General features: G+C 44.4%; 1 protein-coding gene across 1 annotated transcript in view; it reads right to left on the minus strand.

The window, feature by feature from the left end:
- Positions 1-19877, minus strand: part of LOC133395200 (thyroid hormone receptor alpha-B-like) — a 46933-nt gene that overhangs the window by 15190 nt on the left and 11866 nt on the right. Inside the window, 1 exon segment of the mRNA XM_061663945.1 lies at positions 5307-5660. Coding sequence (XP_061519929.1) covers positions 5307-5362 — 56 coding nt within the window. The 5' untranslated portion in view covers positions 5363-5660.

The following is a 19877-nucleotide window of genomic DNA, read 5'->3' on the forward strand; positions in this document are numbered from 1 at the left end:
CCCCTGTAGTTGGAACACACCCTCTGGTCCCCCTTCTTAAAAAGGGGGACCACCACCCCAGTCTGCCAATCCAGAGGCACTGTCCCCGATGTCCACGCGATGTTGCAGAGGCGTGTCAACCAGGACAGCCCCACAACATCCAGAGCCTTTAGGAACTCCGGGCGAATCTCATCCACCCCCGGGGCCCTGCCACCGAGGAGCTTTTTAACTACCTCGGTGACCTCAAACCCAGAGATAAGAGAGCCCGCCTCAGAGAACCCACACTCCGCTTCCTCATGGGAAGGCGTGTCGGTGGAATTGAGGAGGTCTTCGAAGTATTCTCCCCACCGACTCACAACGTCCCGAGTCGAGGTCAGCGGCGCCCCATCCCCACTATACACAGTGTTGGTGGTGCACTGCTTTCCTCTCCTGAGACGTCGGATGGTGGACCAGAATTTCCTCGAAGCCGTCCGGAAGTCTTTCTCCATTGCCTCACCGAACTCCTCCCATACCCGAGTTTTTGCTTCAGCGACCACCAGAGCTGCATTCCGCTTGGCCAGCCGGTACCCATCAGCTGCCTCAGGAGTCCCACAGGCCAAAAAGGCCCAATAGGACTCCTTCTTCAGCTTGACGGCATCCCTCACCGTTGGTGTCCACCAACGGGTTCGGGGATTGCCGCCACGACAGGCACCGACCACCTTACGGCCACAGCTCCGGTCGGCCGCCTCAGCAATGGAGGCGTGGAACATGGTCCACTCGGACTCGATGTCCCCAGCCTCCCCCGGAACATGACCAAAGTTCTGTCGGAGGTGGGTATTTATTATTATTATTGTTGTTTTTAAAAAAAATATTATTATGTTTTAAATATGAAAATAAACACGATTATACCACATAAAAAGAGAGACATTTGGATAATCAAATTTGCCAGTCAAAGCAGTCATCAGTCATCCATTTCCTATACACTTCTGGTGGTACGGTGAGCTGGAGCCAATCCCAGCTGACTTGGGGCGAAGGGTATGGAGGGCCCACCTTGGACGAGTCGCAGGGTGGGCCGAAAGTAGCTATACACTTGAGATCTTCCTTTCATTTTATGACTGATACAGGTTTCCTTCTGGATCGTTTGCTACCTGACCACCTTCCTTCCAGCCTTCGATTGCTGTCATCTATTTTCCGGCCTTTTTCTTATCACACCTGCCTTTTCCCTTTGCGATCTTTTTCTTCCTTCCTTCCCTCCGACCCTTTTTATTTGAGGATCCTTACGTCCTTCTTTCCCTTTCTTAAACTTTTCTGCCTTCTTTCCTTTCTACTTCAGACCTGCTTTTTTGCCTTCTTTCCTTCCTGTCCTCCATCCTGACTCCTGTTTTACATCCATCACTTAAACCTGTTTTTCTGCCTTGCTTCCCATTTCAGACCTGCTTTTTTTCCCACCTTCGTTCCTTTCTGACCATCTTCTCCTAGCTTCCTTCCTTCCCTCAGAGTTGCTTTTTTTGCATTTCTTTCCTCCACTTAAATCTACTTTTCTGCCTTCCTTCGTTCCATTGCTTGAAACTACTTTTCTACCTGCCTTCCGTGCTCCTCAACCTGCTTTTTTGTCTTCCCTTCCTTCTTCCCTTCTCTTTCCTTGCTTCCTTCACTCAGAGCCACATTTTTACTTTGCATTCTTCATTCGTTTGCTTAAAACTACTTTTCTGCCTTCCTTCGGTACCTGTACAATACTGCTTTAAAATTCTTTATTTTTTTTCCTTGAGTCAAATTATCTGCCATTACTGACTTACTAATGAAAAAACAAACAAAAAGCGTCTGCTTACTTTTGGCCCAGCCCGAAGAGAGTGACAAACGTTCACGCTGTCAGTATGTGGGAAGTAAACCACTGCATTGACAGTGACTCTGTATAAGCACTTTTGAAGTTTTCCAGAATGCCAGGCACCTGCGAAAACCAGTTTTCTTTCTCTCCCTTTGGCGCTCCCGCTGAAACCGCAAGAGCTTAAACGATTGGAAAAAGGAGACGGTGAGCGTTGATGGGAGGTAAACGCAGCAGCCCGGGAGTGTCCTAGAGCGACCGGCGGTCATGTGACACGACAACGGTCAGGACAGGGGACGGACCGATTAGGTATGTGCTGAGCTTTCTCGGTTTGTTTGTGTCTGCTCGTCGTCTTTTTGAAACTGAAGACGCCGTTTGTTTGGGGCATAGCAAATTCTTCTTGGAGGGCAACGCGAGCGGGCCTGCACTACCGAAAGCGTTGCCAGTGGAATGCGCGTCGTCGCAAGTCGAGTCACGGCCGCGCTCTGCAAACACGCACCAACACGCAGCAAAAGTCAAGCGTTGAAGTTGCAACACTATATCTCTCGTGTCTTCTCACAGTAACCTGAGCGAAACTCGCACAAGTGCACTCAAATTGCACACACACACACACGCACGGACGCATGCGCAGCTGTTTTGACAGCAGATGTTGTGTAGCCAAAGCGTCAACGAAAGCGCAGTGTTGTAGTTCTGACCTGGTGATGCAGCAAGGTGACAAAATGTGCATGTCAAAAACAAAACAAAAGAAAACAAACAAATCAATCCGATGTCGGACTCAAGCGCTGGAAGCGCTCTTCCCTGCAGCGGCGACCGGTCTAAGTTTAACTCGTCATCAGACGCGCCCCCTGCGCAGCGTTCCACTAAGCTCCGCCCACTCCTCCCCGCCAGCTCCCGATTGGCCCGTGGCCGCCCTTTTCCCACCAAGCCTAAGGAACGACTTCATTAAACGTTCAAGTGAACGTTTATCACGGCTGATATGTTCCAGATAAAACCAGAATACAGAAGGTGAAATTCTGCAGTAGACGGACCATATATTAAAAAAATTAAATAAAATTGCCAGTTTTACCCCTCTTGTGATGAACATTTTTCTGGGTGAACAGAGTATTGATTATTTAGAAAATCCCCAAAAGTGCTCATGCACTTGCGGATTGTTTTAAAGAAGGGACAGTTTTCTTTCACATTCCTTCATCCAAAAGTAAAACCAATCAAGAAGATCATGATCCAAACATGTGACCAGAACTGCTGCTCCAGGGGATGCGTGACATTCAAAGCATAATGGAGGACTTGTATAACAATTACTGTACGTATTCTCCATTAGAGTGATCTCCTGGATCACCCACCATCAAACGAGAATGTGACAAACAGTTTATGTACTGTAAAAAGCATGATCTCATCTCAGGTGACCAACAAATTGAGTGTGAAATCTGAACACAAGTCTATTATTCGGTTGTAAGGACGGCAGGTCAATTGTACCTTGTTATAATCTAGTGAAAGAGCGTTCAACGCTTTAGCCTGTCACTATATGTCACGGGCATAGCTAGACGAACAAAGAATACTTTATTTGTAGTGAATAAATAATTTGCAGAGCAATTCAGTGAAATGGAACAATTGGATAATCTTTCACGATACATTTGTTGGGAATCAGTGCTCTCGACAATGTACTTTTTAACTCCACTTGATCATGTTGACATGACTAATACAAGCTGCCTTAATGGCCAAACATTTTTTGGGGTATCTTTATTAAGGGTGCGTGCCAGAGATGTGGAGTTGTATATGAAAGTGGATCGTGGGAATGAAATTACTGGAACTGAATAGGTGTGCTTTTCAGCAAATACTGTTCTACAGGAAAATTCTGCAAGTGGCAAGTTCACAAATTTATATTCAATGTCTTTTTAAAAAAATATGCCCCCCCCCCCAAAACAAAAAACATCACATGAGAATTGCCTTGAGGGACTCAATTGGGCAAATGGATGGTGGCCCCTGAGCTCCAAATTGCATCTTGGCCCAGATAATTGCTATCGCATCACACTGAACAGTAGGACTTCCACCTCGGGACCATCTCCACAGATCCCCCTCCCGTTCTATTACGCCGCCTCCTTTCAACGCTGACAGGCGCTCGCCTCGAGTGAACGCCACTCACGGCCCGACTGCATATTCAAGCCCGTCGGCGCACAAAGCAGCTGTGATGTAATCAGTCATATAATCCACATCCGGGGAGACGCACAACAATGCTTGTTAGGGCGCCGTGACAGCACATCCTCGCAGGAAGGAAACCCTCAAGCTTGTTTACACTTGCGCGACCTGCACGCACTCACACATCTGCACAAGTGAACAGGACAAGACAGACAAAGTCACTTCATCGAAAGCCACACAAGTCAGTATGCATGTGGCTCACGTCTCCATGTTTCGTTTTTTGATTGGCGGCTCCCAGGTGTCGACAATCAAAAAGTTTCCCGAGGACGCATGAGCGTGACGCGGCCAAAGAACACGGGTCATTTGACAGACGTGGTGTATATGCGTGTCAACAGAAACTAGGAATGGGAATGTTCATGTACAAGTTAAATCTGGATCAGATCTGTCTGGATCCAAATGCTTTGTAATGACACCTTCGGAGTTCCCTGTGTACACAAAGTGCAATGGGTTCACAACATTTGATATCAGCACGTCGAAGACATTGGAGAAAGTCACCAGAGATGTTAATGCAATTTGGACCAATCAAATACATTTTCCCCATTTGAATGAAGAGAAATGCTATTCATGCATTCCAGCCCGCCTAAAAACCAGCACCATTTTTTTGCAGTTTTTAAATGAAGAAAAACAGCACTATATTGTGAAAACATACAAGAAAATGTAAAGAAATATAAAGTGTAACTACTGAACATATTGTAATATTCATGTCAGATGTGTGCTTAAGGGGTGTGGCCTAGTGTATGACGTTAGGGGTTGGAGTCTGGTTGGCTGGCTAGTCTGCAGTGTGAACGTCTGAGCGTGAGCTGTGGCCTACAGCAGCTCCTCGCGAGTGTACTCATTTTGTATTTGTGAGCGTGACTGTTTTTCCCGTTCAATAAACGACTGAAAGCGTATCTGAAGCACGCTTTTACCTTAAATCGTGTTTCGCAACACAAAGCGGAAGGCGGGGGGGGGGGGTTAGAAGACCAAATGACAGCTCATAAACTCGAAAAACTTGAAAGTTGTGGCACTTTGAAGTCAAGGTACAAGTGTACAACAAAAAGGTTTTCGACAGGAAGTCACCCAAACCCACACTGAGAAACACAATGTCCTCGGCAGAAGTAAAAGGTATTCAAACAAGAGCCTCCAACCCTTCTCTTTACTAGGAAGTACACATCTATATTTACACACGCCGCTACCGAACCCGCAACATTTCATCAAAGCGTGTTTTATAAGTGATCACGACACATTGCGTGTCTTTGCGTTTGGACCTGCCCGACCAGACGGGCCGGTCCAGAAGCGAAGAGATGCAAAAGATACGGATTTGCGTGTACAGGAAGAATATGCGTTCACTCACCGTTTCTCTTCGCCCTCGAGTGGGTTTGGCTCTTGCTCCTTGGGCATGTGTTCCATTCACCTCAATTCCATCCAGCAGCCAATCACGAGAGACTGAGGCAAGCCCCGCCCTCGGATGCACGCTTGTCATTCGCCGCTCGGGAGGGGTCGGTCGCCGGAAGATGGCAGGGGACCGGGCCCTGCGGTGTCGGGCGGGATGGGGGTGCGGGTGGGGGAGGGGTGGCGGCGGTCCCTTGAAGGGAACCCCCTTGCGGCGTGAAGTGATGACGATCTTAGACCTTGGCGGATGACCTTGGAGGCCGCGGGGGGCTTGGCGGTTGTCCTCAAAAGTGCGGAGGGGAAAGGCCCATTAGGTCTGGAAGATAGAATTTTTTTAAAAAAAAACAGTCACATTAAAAATCATAATAACAATAATAATACATTTTATTTTGGGCCCCTTTCATGTCACTCAAGGTCACCTGACAGGATTAAAACAACAATATAAAATAAAATAAAAAACGCAAAATGAGGAATTAAATACAGCAGGGTAATATCAAGCACAAATAACAAAGATGAAAGTAGATATGGCCAAACCAATTATAATGAATACGCCTGTTTAAAAAGATGTGTTGCCAGTAATGATTTGGATGTGGTTTGTTTGTTATAAGTAATATTAAATTACACATTATAATATGATTACATCAAATTATATTAATACATTCTATTGCATATATATATATATATATATATATATATATATATATATATATATATATATATATATGTGTATATATAAACGCAAATAAGCGGGGGGGTTCACCGAACAATGGTGACAGGTTCCAAAAATAATAATAATAAAAAAATAAAAATGTGAAGTGAATTTGCGAATGCCGGACCACAAATTTGCAGAGGTCCACCGTACCGTAATATTTTCCCCAAGAGACTCAACGTGGGGCGGCCGCCTGTGTCGACTGTCACGAGTGAGCATCCGTAAAGACAAGACACATTACGTCTCGGCATTCTCTGTTGCAGTAAGGTCATAGGGAACTCTGTGGATTATGACGGGTCACGCGGGAGGTGAAAGGGGAGACCGCTGCGGGCCCAACACAGTTGACGTCGGAATGTGAACGTCACCTTCCGAGGGGATAAGCGCGACGAGGAGCTGTGTGTGTAAGTCGAAGGCGCTTGATCCCTTTGCCTGGTCAGCCCTGTGTGTTGTCCAAAGAAGGCTTTATTTTTTTCCACAGCGCTAATCCCGTTTTCTCTAATCCAGAAGAGTAGAATAGCAAACATGGCTACATCCTGTGATGATATCGTTATTATTGTTGCTATTGCTGCTCATAGACGGATTACACCAGTGTTTCCCAACCTTTCAGGCACATACAGTGAACACAAAAAAAGTAGATAACTTCCTTTTATGCATTTTTTTTGTGAACGGTTGTTTACACTAACTTTTTAAGTGGGAAAATTTAGTAAAGTACATGATTTGATTGCATTTCTTGTGGCGGTATATGCGACACAAACAGGTAAGTGGACCAATGACTGCTCCCTGAGGAACACCACATTTAACTGTGGAACTGTTGTGATATGATGCAAAAGATGAACACAATGCCTTTTAAATTACAATCGCATTAACTTGTGCAGACATCAACTCACTATGACTTTCATTTGTGAGCAATGCAGTTAGGCCCGTGGCACAGTGGCTAGGAATCACTGGATTGGACAACAAGGAAGAGGGGGGGGGCAATACCATGGCCGAGTCAAAGCTGATTCTGAGATATACGCGGACGGGAAGCTGACAAACGAGAGCGTAATGAGGGAGGCTACATCGGTTGGCGGCTAATGGGGCGCGCCAAATTAAAGGGCCTCTCTTTACGCCACGGATCGGCGCTACGTGTGGTGCTAGTGTTTGTTTGCGACACAACAATCGGCCACTTATCGCCACGGGAGAGCGAGAGTACGTGCACAGATGGCGTCTTTGTTCCTGCTCGCAATTGAAAGAAATTCCCACGGAATAGATGCACTGCTCTTCCTTTAGCGTCGTGGACAAAAAAAAAAAAAAAGACAAAAGCCAGACGGCGTGGGCTCAGTAGACATGCTGGGCATTTCCTTCACTGTTTCAAAGGACATCTACATTTAAATGGTATGTATTTTGGACAAATCCACAAATAACACAAGCCCATAGCGGTTAGCACGCTAGCGTCAGTCTCAATAAAACAAAACATACTCTGTTGTATAACAAAAGACTGTAGCATTGACCTACATTTACAACCTAAATTTATAACCTAATATTTATTCCATTAAATTATATTAAATTCATTCCCAACAGTCAATTTTCTTCATTTCGTCGTGTTTCTCTTTCTGCACTGCATCTCGTACGTCAACCTGAGATGATGAGGGGCCAGGTGATTGATAAATGAGGTTAAAAAAAAAAGTAGGTTTAAAATGTATACATAAACTATAATATAAAATAACAATATAGTTCATAATAAAATAATGATTTAAAAGATGTATCAATTATCTTTCATTTGATTTCATTAGTTATATTACGTGCATCACTTACATCTGTAGATGAGGTGAAAAAAAAGTTAAGTCAAAATGTGCATGTAAACTAAAAATAATTTCAATATTTTTAAATCACACTTATGCTTAGTTTCATTATAATTGTCTAATTATTGAATAAAATAAACATTTCTGCATTTGTATTGATTTTTTTTACATATACTTATTTAATTAATCAACTAATTATTTATAAAATAAATTAAAAGCTGTCAAGTTTGTGTAAAATCATTTTAAATAAACATGAATTTCTAAATGTATATTTAATTCTAATTAACATTTTTATTTTGTAAAATAAGTGTAGTTAAAAGTATATTTGAAAATTATTAAAATGTTTGAAATGTACTCATCTACAGTACATTTGATTTAATTTAAATTAATGAATTAGTTAAAATAATATTAGAAACGCGTCTGTAAAATGTTTCATTTTACAAATATTTTTTCTTTTTTCAGTTAGAATAAACCTATTGTAAAAATGTTTCCAATATACTCTATAGCAGGATCTCGCGCAATTCTCTGGAAAAACTCATCTGCTAACTTCTGAAAGAACATTTCCTTTCCACCACGAGCGAGTCCTTGAACGCCTCTCCCGCAGTGGAAGTCACCACTGATACTCGGGGAAAACGAGTTTGTCCTTGACACAAGCGCCCATAATGACAACGGGGACCAAGAGAGGAAGGCTCACACGTGCGAAGGTGAAATGAAGATTAAAAACTCTTTGTGGGCGAGGGCACCAAGGGAAAAGTTGAAAGGAGAACTCTGGAATGACGGCACAATCAATGACAGGAGATTTAAGGCACACATGTTTTTGTGCTCATCTTCATTTTAAAGCGTGCTATGGATTTGGGCTTTGAGTGAGCACATGGCGTCATATTTAATGATGATAAATGTGTTGACCACATCTGTTTACAATATAATACAGTGCTGTGACAGGCTAATTATGGCGCAAAGGAATCATATGCTTGTGTTTGACCTAAAAAAAAAAAAAGTGGTAAGGAAACAATGCGAGTGTATTGTAATGCATCCAAACGTAATTTCATTCACATCGCCACATGCTGCGGGGGCTTCTCTCCCCTTCATGCATTTTTTTATTGTCATTTTTTTTTTTTAATTGGTCCACAAAAAAACAAGGCATTCTCCCCGCAGCAGACTTCACCTTTAATTACACACGATGACACACATTCTCAAAATACTTCAACGTTAACAAGCGAGCGAGCTAATCGTGAGAAAAAGACTTCACTATTTTGCAACTTCATGTTTCAATTAGGGCAGGGCGATTCGTCCATTTTTTTTCGATTCATTTTATTTTGATTGTCAGCCGAGGATTTTTGTTGCTTTTTTCTCTCTTTTTTTTTTTTTTTTTTTTTAATAGTTTTTAGCAGCTTTCTTGGTTCAAAGCTACATATGGACAGAGAGGCGTTCGTTAACAAAAGCACTGATGTGCATTCCAAGCTGCAAATTCTTTTTAAAGGGAAGGTGGCCACGAGGGTTTTCAGAAAAATAAAATGTTTAAGAACAATAAAACGTGCAAATACTTTGCAGAAAAAAACTGTTTGATCATTTGCACCTATGCAAATGATCACCACCTGTTCCTCAATTTGAGCGAGCAAAAAACTCTGCCTGAGAAGGTAATATAAAAATGTATGAGTAGGTTAAACAAATAAAACTCGACAGGTGTAGCTAGGGACGGAAATTGCTGAAAATGTAGAAATTGTATATCAATACTGCTCATCGATCTGATTCCTTATCGAGTCTCATTGGGTGAGAATATAAAATAATACAAATGACATGATGTCACGGACGTCATCATTCTATGATAATAATACAAAAAAAATTATTTATAGGGCTGTGCGAAATTGTATATTCCAATATAGGTCACTTTATATCCTGATGCCGATATGTATCGTTAGTGGTGACAGGGATGCTGGAAAAGTTCAAAACCAAAATACATTTCACGCGTTATCACTAATGAGCGACTTAAGAGGAGTCAATAATCGGACTCGTTAGGTGAGCAAACGATTCCTTGGAATGGAATTACTAGATTTTTGTGGTTAAAAATAAAAAAGAATGCTCAAACGTGGATGACAAGCCTAACACCACCTCCACTTACGCCTCCTAACCTTCACACGATGATCACAGTCGCTTGGTCAGCGCCCCCCGAGCAATTAGTAACGAAGCGGACTTGTTGACGAGGGCGCGTGAACTGCGATCGTGGCGGTAAGTGGGTGGGGGTGCACGTCCCGGGGCATGTGTGCCCGCGGGGGCAGATGTTCGCGCCACCTCCAGTAAAAGGCCAAACGATCGTGTTTCACGGTCTCTGCAACCTAATGGCTGTCAGCAGAGTTTTTAATATCACACTGGCTGCTAGAAGTGCCAAATGTTTGATTTGGGGCGAAGCCGGTTGGGCGACGTGGACACAAGTATTGGGACAGAACTCTCTTAATTCCTGACTCCCAAATCCTGATACCTTTTCTCCACATTTCACTTATCCATTTCTGCAAGTGTCCCATTACTTTTGCCCAAACTCTCCATTTTTTACATTCTACAGGTGCCTCAATACTTGGTGCCACTTGTGGGAGGCAAGACAAAAACTTTTTTTTCTCCATGCGCAGTATACATGAAGTGAACTTTGGCCTGGTAACTGCGGGCACAGCGTTTACCATATTCTGTTTGCATGTACAGTGTGCGTCTGTGTGTGTGCGTGCGCAGACGCGCGTGTTTACCGTGAGGTCAGTGGCAGTCCAGGACACTTTTTGTGTCACAAGTCAAGTACTGCGCCCATACATTTAAAGGCCCGAGGCGACTCTTCGCTCGCAGTCGGACGGCGTCCCGGAGTGGTCGCTCTCGACAAAACAGAGCCGGTCAGCGCACAGACACAGCTGAGAAGGGAAAAGCCGCGGCGACAGTTTGAAGAGCGCTGCGTCATCAAAACATCAAGAAAGGACCGCCAAGAAATGGAAGACGCCTGCACCGCCGATGCACGTTACAGTGCCTAATAATGCAAAACAATTTATCCGAATTATCGACGATAATAGACAATTCTAAAAATACCTAAAGCCCTACTTGAAATGTTTTGTATTCAAATGTTTACAATGTGTTTAAAAAGTGTGGTTTAATATGTTTAAGTGTCTTTTTAATAAGTTCAAATGAGTTTCAAGCAGTTTTTTTGTTTTATATGGTCTCTGTATCGTGGATTTTCACCTATTGCGGGTGGGTCTGAAAAGTATCCCCCGTGTCAAATGGGGCGTCAGCGTAGTGTTTCACTGCATTTCACTGTAAATGCAAACAAAACAGAGGTGGATCCGTGTCGCTGAATGACTCGTGCTGGTGCTGAGAGGCTCCACATGCACAGCGTATGGAAAAATACAAGTAAGCTTTCCCCTCTCCCGTCGTTCCGAGCCAAAGTTCTGCCAAGAACGTGAGCGCGCCAGGGAAACCAATCAGTCTCACTTCCTGCTCCACGCAGGCCCCAGCGCCCGCCGGCCGCAGCAGCGGGATGCAAACGCGCACGCCGCTCAGATTTGTTTTTCTGCATTTCCTTTTTTCTGACATAGATTCAGCTGTTTGTCTCATCTTGTTGAAATCATTGTCCTTGTGTGTGTGTGTGTGTGAGAGGACCATGCCATTTCATTCTTTTCAAACGCTTACTTAACAAACAGATGTTAGAGTGCGTTGTGTTCGTTTCTTCATTGGGATTTAATCGACTGCTTTATCAGGCTTCCTGACGCTACAAGGAGACTTTTTTTTCCCTCCACTTTAAACTTAAAAGGAGAATTTTGTTTTTCTTCCACAATTTAAAACAGTTCCTCTGTGTCTCAACTTGTCTGTTGTGTGCTTTTGTCAAAACACCCCAAGGATGACAAGTTACAGATGTATCCCACCACTAATTAGCGCCGCTGTGAGGTAACAGTCGGAGCGACGCTCACTGACACATTTTCAGAAATGGACGGACAATTTCACACTTGATGTGTGGGGCAGGCATTCCAGACACACAACTACTTGGGACACAAACATTAAAAATTAAATGTTACTTAATATGTCTCCTTTCAGCTTAATTAAGCCCTAACTGAACCCGCTTAAAATGTTTTATATGTTCTATGGCAGCCCGTTTAGTCTGCACAACAGTTTGGGCTGAATGAAGTGCGCCCCCATTGGTGTGAAACGACAAACATTGATTGGTTTAATGCCGGGCTCAGTCAATGGACGATGCCTGACTGGTCATTTTTGCACCCACAAACGTTGTTCAGTTGTCGAGCTCAACATAGTTTGCAAACAAGCTAACGTCCATGTGGATTTTTAACACAAATGTTAGCATTTAAATATGCTAGGACCTTGTAGGCAGAGTGGTGTGTAGTTGCGCGTGCGCTTTCCAATGAGTCCACAGTTTACGCAAGGATTTGTGGGTTGGCGCAGCTCAAATAAAAATAAAACAGCATAAATAATGTAAATCTCAACACTGTGATGGAAATAGCAGCAAAAATCCCTTCAGTCAGGTCCTAAATGTGAAGGCGCTGTCCACAACTGCTCTGCTTTCTTTCCAGCTACGTTTAGCTGGCAGCCCTTCTAATAGCAAACGTGGCGGGATGGCAGAAAACATTCAACGCGCGGTCGAAGGGGGGCGGGGCTTCGGCCGTGCTGTCGTCACGTTCCCGTGTTATGGAACGACCGAGCGCGAAAGTCGCACATGGGGCAACTGTGAAGAGTTTGGGGAATTGGACAAATGACTACACCAACACAGCAGGAAGCACTTAACATTGAGATTGAACGATTAATCGATTTGATCGCATTTTGTAAAACGTTTGACGTTTTCAGTCTCAAGGTAATACAAACTAAGAGGAAAATGTGTTTTGAATAATGTCTGTCATTTACTTTTTCTATAAGTGAAGGGGAGAAAAAGATTTTATTTTAGCCCAAACATTAAACAATGTATATTGAAAGTGGTTACATTTAGGGTCAGAGTGAATTTTTCTGGGGGTCAACGTTAGCCAAAGTAGAGGCTTCAGCGGCAAAGCAAACATACGTACAATTCCACATTTTTTTTTAATTTTTTTTACACAATTTAAAGACTAAAGTCAAAACAAAACACAATGTACTGTTCCTTTAAGGGTGCGCGCCACTACATGAACGGAGATACAGTATACGCGTGTCAAGACAGATGTGCAGGCGCGCGCGCACACACTCGCGCACACGCGTCACCTCTCTGTAGCCCCTCAAGTGTTTCCATTCATCACCACATCTCGGCCACCTCTGTAATGAGCAATAAAAAAAATACCGTAAAGAAACCGCACACACCAGCACGGTTGCTTGGTGCCCCACCACACACCCACACACCCACCACCCAGGGTTATGGTAAAGCCTGGTGAGGCCCCTGCACACCCACTCAACCACACACACTATAATCCCAATCTTTTTCCTGAGCGGATCCAGAAGAATCTGTGAAAGATGAGAAGGTGGCGCGGGAGGGAGGTGTTTGTGTGTGTGTGGAGGCGTCCAGAAAGGTGGAGGCGACGGACTGGAAGGTGATTTTCTTGGCAGAGACTCGGGCTGGAGCACCAGAGGGCCAGAGGCCCCGGATCCCCCCCTCCCCGGATCATCGCGAGCGTGTGTCTGTGTGTGGGTGGTCTTGGATATGATTAGTCTTCATCTCACCCACGCATTAGCACAGTATATATTTAGGCAAAAACACTCACACACTGTACATGTGCTTTACACACGCATGTCCAACGAGCACAACCCAGTTGGAACCCCCCCTGAGACCCGCTTGTGTCAGAACACAAAGAATTTTCAGTCTTTGGACTGGAGACTAAGAAAAGCGCTGATGAGAAAAAGAAGAGCAAAAAAAAAGTAGTAGTTTTCACACGACAGAATTCTCACAGGCATGATTCGACGTCACGCGACACGTCTGATCTCCTGCAGTAGGGTTGACTTGACGCTGGGAGAAGACAGATGGGAAGGTTCAGAGTGAAGAACCAAGGTGAAGTTAAAGGAGAGGGTTCAGGGTGAACGTTCAGATTCAGGGTGAAGACTCAGTGTCAAGGCTTAAAGTAAAGATTTACGGTGAAGGTTCAATGTTAGGATTCAGGAATAATGTCCAGGGTGAACGTTCGGCATCAAGGTTCTGGTTGAAGGTTCAGACTGACAGTTAGGGGTGAAGATTCAGAGTCTGGGTTTAAAGTGAAAATTGAGGGTGTCGGTACAGGGTGAAGATTCAGAGTCGAGGTTTAAAGTGAAGCTTGAGTGTAGAGGTCCAGGGTGAAGATTCAGAGTCCAGGTTTAAAGATTCAGTGTCAAGGGTTGATGTGACGCTTCAGGGTGGAGGTGCAGGGAAAACATTCTCTATTGAGGTTTATGGTGAGGGTTCAGGGTTAAAATTCAGGGTTCATGTTTAGAGTAAAGATTTGGGTTGTAGGTTCAGAGTTAAAATGAAGCTTGAGGGTTTATATCCAGGTTGAAGGCTCAGGGTGAAGGTTCAGTGTCAAGGTTTAAAGTGCAGACTCAGGCTGGATGTCCAGGGGGAAGGTTTAGGTTAAAGATTGAGGGGGAAGGTTCATGGTTAAGGTCCAGGGTCAACATTCAGTGTTAAGGTTTGGGGTCAAGGTTCAGAGTCAAGGTTCGGGGTGAAGGTTCTAAGGTTCACAGCGAAGATTCAAAGTCAGGGTTTAACGTGAAGGTTCAGCGTGGTGTCACCTTCCCACATTCATCCACTTTGCCCCTCTTTTATAGCAACAGCTATCACAATCAGTGTGATGTCCTGTTACCATGGTGACGGTTTGACACGGACCCTGCGATTACGCCGACCGAGCGTGCAGCCACATGCTGCTACGGACGACCCACGCGGCCATTTTGGACCATACTGGCGCTGACAGGATTATAGACTGTGTGACGTTTCCAAATGGCTGGAACTATTTACAAAACATTCCGATGGATCGAGAAAGTTGACGGAGGGGAGCGAGACGGGAAGAATTACCTTGCTCGCAATTCAGGAAATGTATGGAATGTCCATCGCTAACATGAGCTTGCTTTCCTGTTCAACTGGACGCAGATCCACCATAGCTGAACATTCCTGCTGATTACAACCTGAAGAACATCTCTACAACTAAAGTTCTTCTGTCCAAACGAGAGAAAAAATGGTTTGCAGGTTCATCTTTCAGTAGATTGGACTCTTGTAACGGATTTTACAGGTCACTGTCAACAATAATATGCTTCGCACTTTGCCAATTACTGTATAATAATGAGACTATATTAATTACCACATGCCAACATGCAACATCTTAATCGTCTGTTTTCCCCCCCCTTCTTGCTTAGATTTAGAGGTGCAACAATTAATCGATTAATCAACAACGACTCAATAATCAAATATTTTTAGTTTGATAATGGAATGGAAACGTAAACGCTCAAAGGTTGTCAGCTAACACGGACGAGTAATTGGAACTGTTCATAATTCCCTCCACCTTATGCTGACTGGTATTGGAACTGTCCAATTTTCATTAAATCTTGTTTTTAGTCCTGATTTATTTGCCTCTGTAAAGCACTATGGATTTTGCCTGGTGTAAGAACGGTGCTATACAAATAAACTTGTCTTGAGAGAAGTGCGCAGGCGTGAACTTCATGAAGTGCACCGACGCGTGGACGCATGCACCAGGGAAGGTCTGTTCGCTGCACTGCACTGCCGGCCCTCTCAGGCCACGTCAGGTTCTGCCGGACCCAAGGAATGCTAAATATTTATCCACCACTTTGACCCCGGCGCATTATATGTGCACTCTACACTATGTATGGGCACATATGTGTATACGTATACAACAGTGGGGAATATAGAACACCACTTGGCATTCAGCTCGCCATCTGTGTTGCTTTTGTGAGAAGCACGTACACACGTTCGCTTTCCTACATCAACCTTTTACTCCAGTTCCACTCGTTCGACATTCCACCTTCTCCAGAGGGTCACGCAGAGGCTAGTCTTCATAAAAAAGTCAGCAGATTAAAAAAAGAACATCCATTAGCATGACAAATTTATACAGAGTCAACCACTTTAGGTAGGCCTGACATTACTATCAATGGAAAGAAACGTAATGAGTTGGCCATGGCGTGTTTTCATAAAATCTTCTCTTATAGCTTTATTTACAGTACATCCGAAGCGTATCCGTAGCGCTTCACTTTTTCCAAGTACCACAATGGATCAAATACATTTTTTCCGCAAAACTCTACGCAACACCCCATAATGATGAGAAAAAAAGTTTGTTCTTTTAAAAATATATTTTTGCAAATGATTAGAAATATAAAATTAAGAAACCAAATGTAGCTTACATAAACTGACCAGTATTTTGGTATTATGAGTATTTTGGAATAAGAACGTAAAATGAAATGTGAAAAGAGTGAAGCGCTGTCAATGGCGATCGTATTTCTGGTAGTGGTATACTCGAACTATGCGTGTACCAATGATTGATCCCTGAGGACCACCACATTTAACTGTAGAACTGTAGTTATGTAACATACATTGTAAGTTATCCACATGATACATTGCTATTGTTCTTCCATGATGCACGGTATATACTATCGTCACGATGACTCTGCATCCAAGTTGAGCAATTCGACCCGCACAAAGAAAGGCGCCGTGACACCGGCAGAGCGATCGACGGGTGCAAACCAGCTTTGGGCTGCGTGACATCGGATACGGCGGCCGCGCCCGCTCTTACCCATCGTCACGGCCATCTTGGCTGTGAGGTTCAAAGGAGTCATTAATCACCGGCGGGTGACAATAGTCAATAGTTAACGACAAGTACGGTGGCATGCGGGTCAACAGGATCTCCAGTCTAGGCAGGTACAGCTAATGTGGGAGTTTGACGCAGTCGTGCTGACAATGCAGCTGAAATTACGTTTGGCTGGATAATTTTGCGTAACCTTCATTTCTACATAGAAAGTAATCCAGGCCCCAGTCACACGCTTCGTCCACATTTGAACGTATGAAAACTCACATTTGAAACATATTTGAACACGCACACAAAGTTACAAGCATAACACGTACACCAAATACTGTACTTGTAGTAGTGTCTGTATGTTAGAAAGATGCCTTTAATTGACGGGGCTTGTTGGGGTGGTACGTGACATCGGTGAAGTTTGCGGTGTGAGTGTCTGGGCGTGAGCTGAGGTCCACAGCAGCTCCTGGTTGAGTGTGCTTATTGTGTTTGTGTTTTACTGTTCTCCGAGCGTTGAGTAAAACAGCTGAAAAGTGCATCGGCGACTGTTGCTCGCCTTTCCTGCATGCGAGGGCATTACAGTGAGTAAATATACTGTAAAAATGATTGATGGGGGGGAAGGAAAATAGTGAGGGCATGACGATATAGTGGGTGAACTCTGTATAAGGAGATAACTCTTCTGTGGTTTTGTTTTTAAAATTTGTTTAACAGAGAACGTGGTGGTTTTTTTGGGGAGGGGTTAGAACTGACTAATGGCCTTTCAATTAATTTCAACAGGATAAATTTATTTGACATGCAAGTAAATTGAGTTACAAGCTTGGCCATGGAACAAATTAAACTGAAAAGTCAAGGTTCCGCGGTATTTGTATCCAAACAAAAAGTCAAATTTCCATAACAAGAGGAATTATGCGCTGCTAATTTATTATTGCCACTTTGCAACAAAACAAGCAATTGTCTGGTGTGTCAAAAACCTACCAAATATCACCTCAAACTTTTTTTCTTTTTAAGCAACTGAGCAGGTTCATCAGTAGAGCGAAAAGGCCTGACGAGGTCGAGCGGTAATGCGGCGGCATAGACTGGAGGGTGGATTCGTCCGATCACAGGGCGCCAATACAATCGTCCAATCAGGCGGCAGAGATAAACGAGGAAGATAGATGCTGGCGGCGAAGGAGGGAAGACAACAGGCGAGTGGGGGCATATAGGGGGAATTCTATATGGGCTGCCTCTCCCAGACGATAAACACCAGTGCATGTGTGCGCGCGCGCGTGTGTGTGTGTGTGTGTGTGTGTGTGTGTGTGTGTGTGTGTGCGTGCACCCACACGCTGGATTAGTGCACGTGAGCGCTGTGTTGACAGAACAGGAGCAAGACATTCTGGGTCATGCAGTCCACGAACAGACACACACACGCATGCACACGCACAAACACACTTGGTTAGGAGGGGAGGGTCACATAGTCCATGTCAAGGCTAGAACATTCCCTGGATTAGTGGAGTCTGATGGAAGTAGTTCTGCTGGGACAAGTTCACTCACACATTCACACACTCACACAAACACACACACACACACACACACCATCCATTTTCTGTACCGCTTTATCCTCACAAGGTTCGCGGGCGTGCTGGAGCCTATCCCAGCTATCATCGGGCGGGAGGCGGGGTTCATTGGCCGGTCACCAGCCAATCGCAGGGCACATAGAAACAAACAACCATTCACAACTACGGGCAATTTAGAGTCTTAAATCAACCGCGCATATTTTTGGGATGTGGGAGGAAACCGGAGTGCCCGGAGAAAACCCACCCAGGCACGGGGAGAACATGCAAATTCCACACAGGCGGGGCCGGGATCTGAACCCCGGTCCTCAGAACTGTGAGGCAGATGTGCTAACCAGTCGACCACCGTGCCGCACGCACGCACACGCACGCACACACACACACTCACACAACAAAATACTGTCCATAAATAATTTTTATGGCTAGTTTCAGAGGTGGCAAAAGTACTCACACGCTTTACTTATATGTGGAAGGAGTAAATAGTAAAGGAGTAAAAGTAAAAAGCCATCAGAAACTAAACACTGGAAAACAAATACCTGAAAAATCAACTTTAACACAGGAACAAAGTATTTGCACATGGTTCTTTCCCACCACTTGCAAGTTTTGAACAGACGTCAAGGTAAGATTGTGGCAAAAAGCTTTCGCCGGGCCACATAAAACCGACATCGACGGCAGGATCTGGATCACTGGCCTTGAGTTTGGTACCCGTAATACAGGCCACGACTGAACGCACTTTCACGTTACGGTAGCGTGTAAGCACCCGCGACAACCGTATCGCATGTAGCCACGCGGGCCTGGCCAATCGATGCACGATGCGCATCGAGCGCGTCCGGATCGTCAGCTCCGTGACTCACGATGGCGGCGCTGCGGGCGTCTGTGCCGCGACACGAGCTCGAAATAGATAACCTGGATAGCGGCCAGGGTGCCTTCAAAGTGTCACACACACACGCGGGGGTGGAGGAAGACAGAGTGGCCTCAAACATAAGCAGACGTGGACTGTAAGACGGGAGACATTAGGCTCACGCGGGACCCCGAAGGCGACTCTGGAGAAAGGAGCCGAGTCGTCCCGCCTCCCGCGACTAAAGTGGCGGACGCACGCGTCCCCTGCGCGACCCCCGCTTATCACATTGTGTGCACGCCATCTCGTTAGCCGCCTCATGAGACGTAGGCTAAAGGCGGGATATTGAGGTTTGAATCGAGCGTCCCGCAGGGGGGGGCACCGCCCCGTCTGGTGTTACCGGAGCGAATGTGAGAGGGCACAAGGGTTGTAAAGGCGTGGACACTTTCTAGTAAATTTACAAGGAAATTTAAGATGGGGGATATTTTTTTTCTATTTTGTAAAATTTTAAATTTACTGTTTTTTTTTTTCTTTAAATCTTTTTTTGGGGGGGACCAGCCCTGAAAATTATTATTATTTATTATTTATTTTCAGTTTACCCCGCTTGTTCAAGAATATTTTATTATTATTATTATTATTTTTGTGGGGGTGGGGCTGGTAATTAAAATCAACCACAAATTATAATCACAAAACACTAATACCATTTTAAGATCATCTCAAAACATTGCCTTTACAACTACACGGCTTGCATAATTTGATTTAAAAAAATGTACATGTGGCGAAAACTCTCCGTAAATCCCACTAACAACCCAGTCTAAACATAGCTCCTCCCCAACATACAAAGATTTAAGTCTATCAGTCAATCTATCACTTTAACGATACTTTCTTGACACAAAATTATGACCATCTTGTGGCATCTTAGGGCACAAAATATACGAATCTGTAAGTTTCTC

The sequence above is a fragment of the Phycodurus eques genome, chromosome 19 (genome assembly GCF_024500275.1).
Source record: "Phycodurus eques isolate BA_2022a chromosome 19, UOR_Pequ_1.1, whole genome shotgun sequence".
In the NCBI taxonomy this organism is placed as follows: Eukaryota; Metazoa; Chordata; class Actinopteri; order Syngnathiformes; family Syngnathidae; genus Phycodurus; species Phycodurus eques.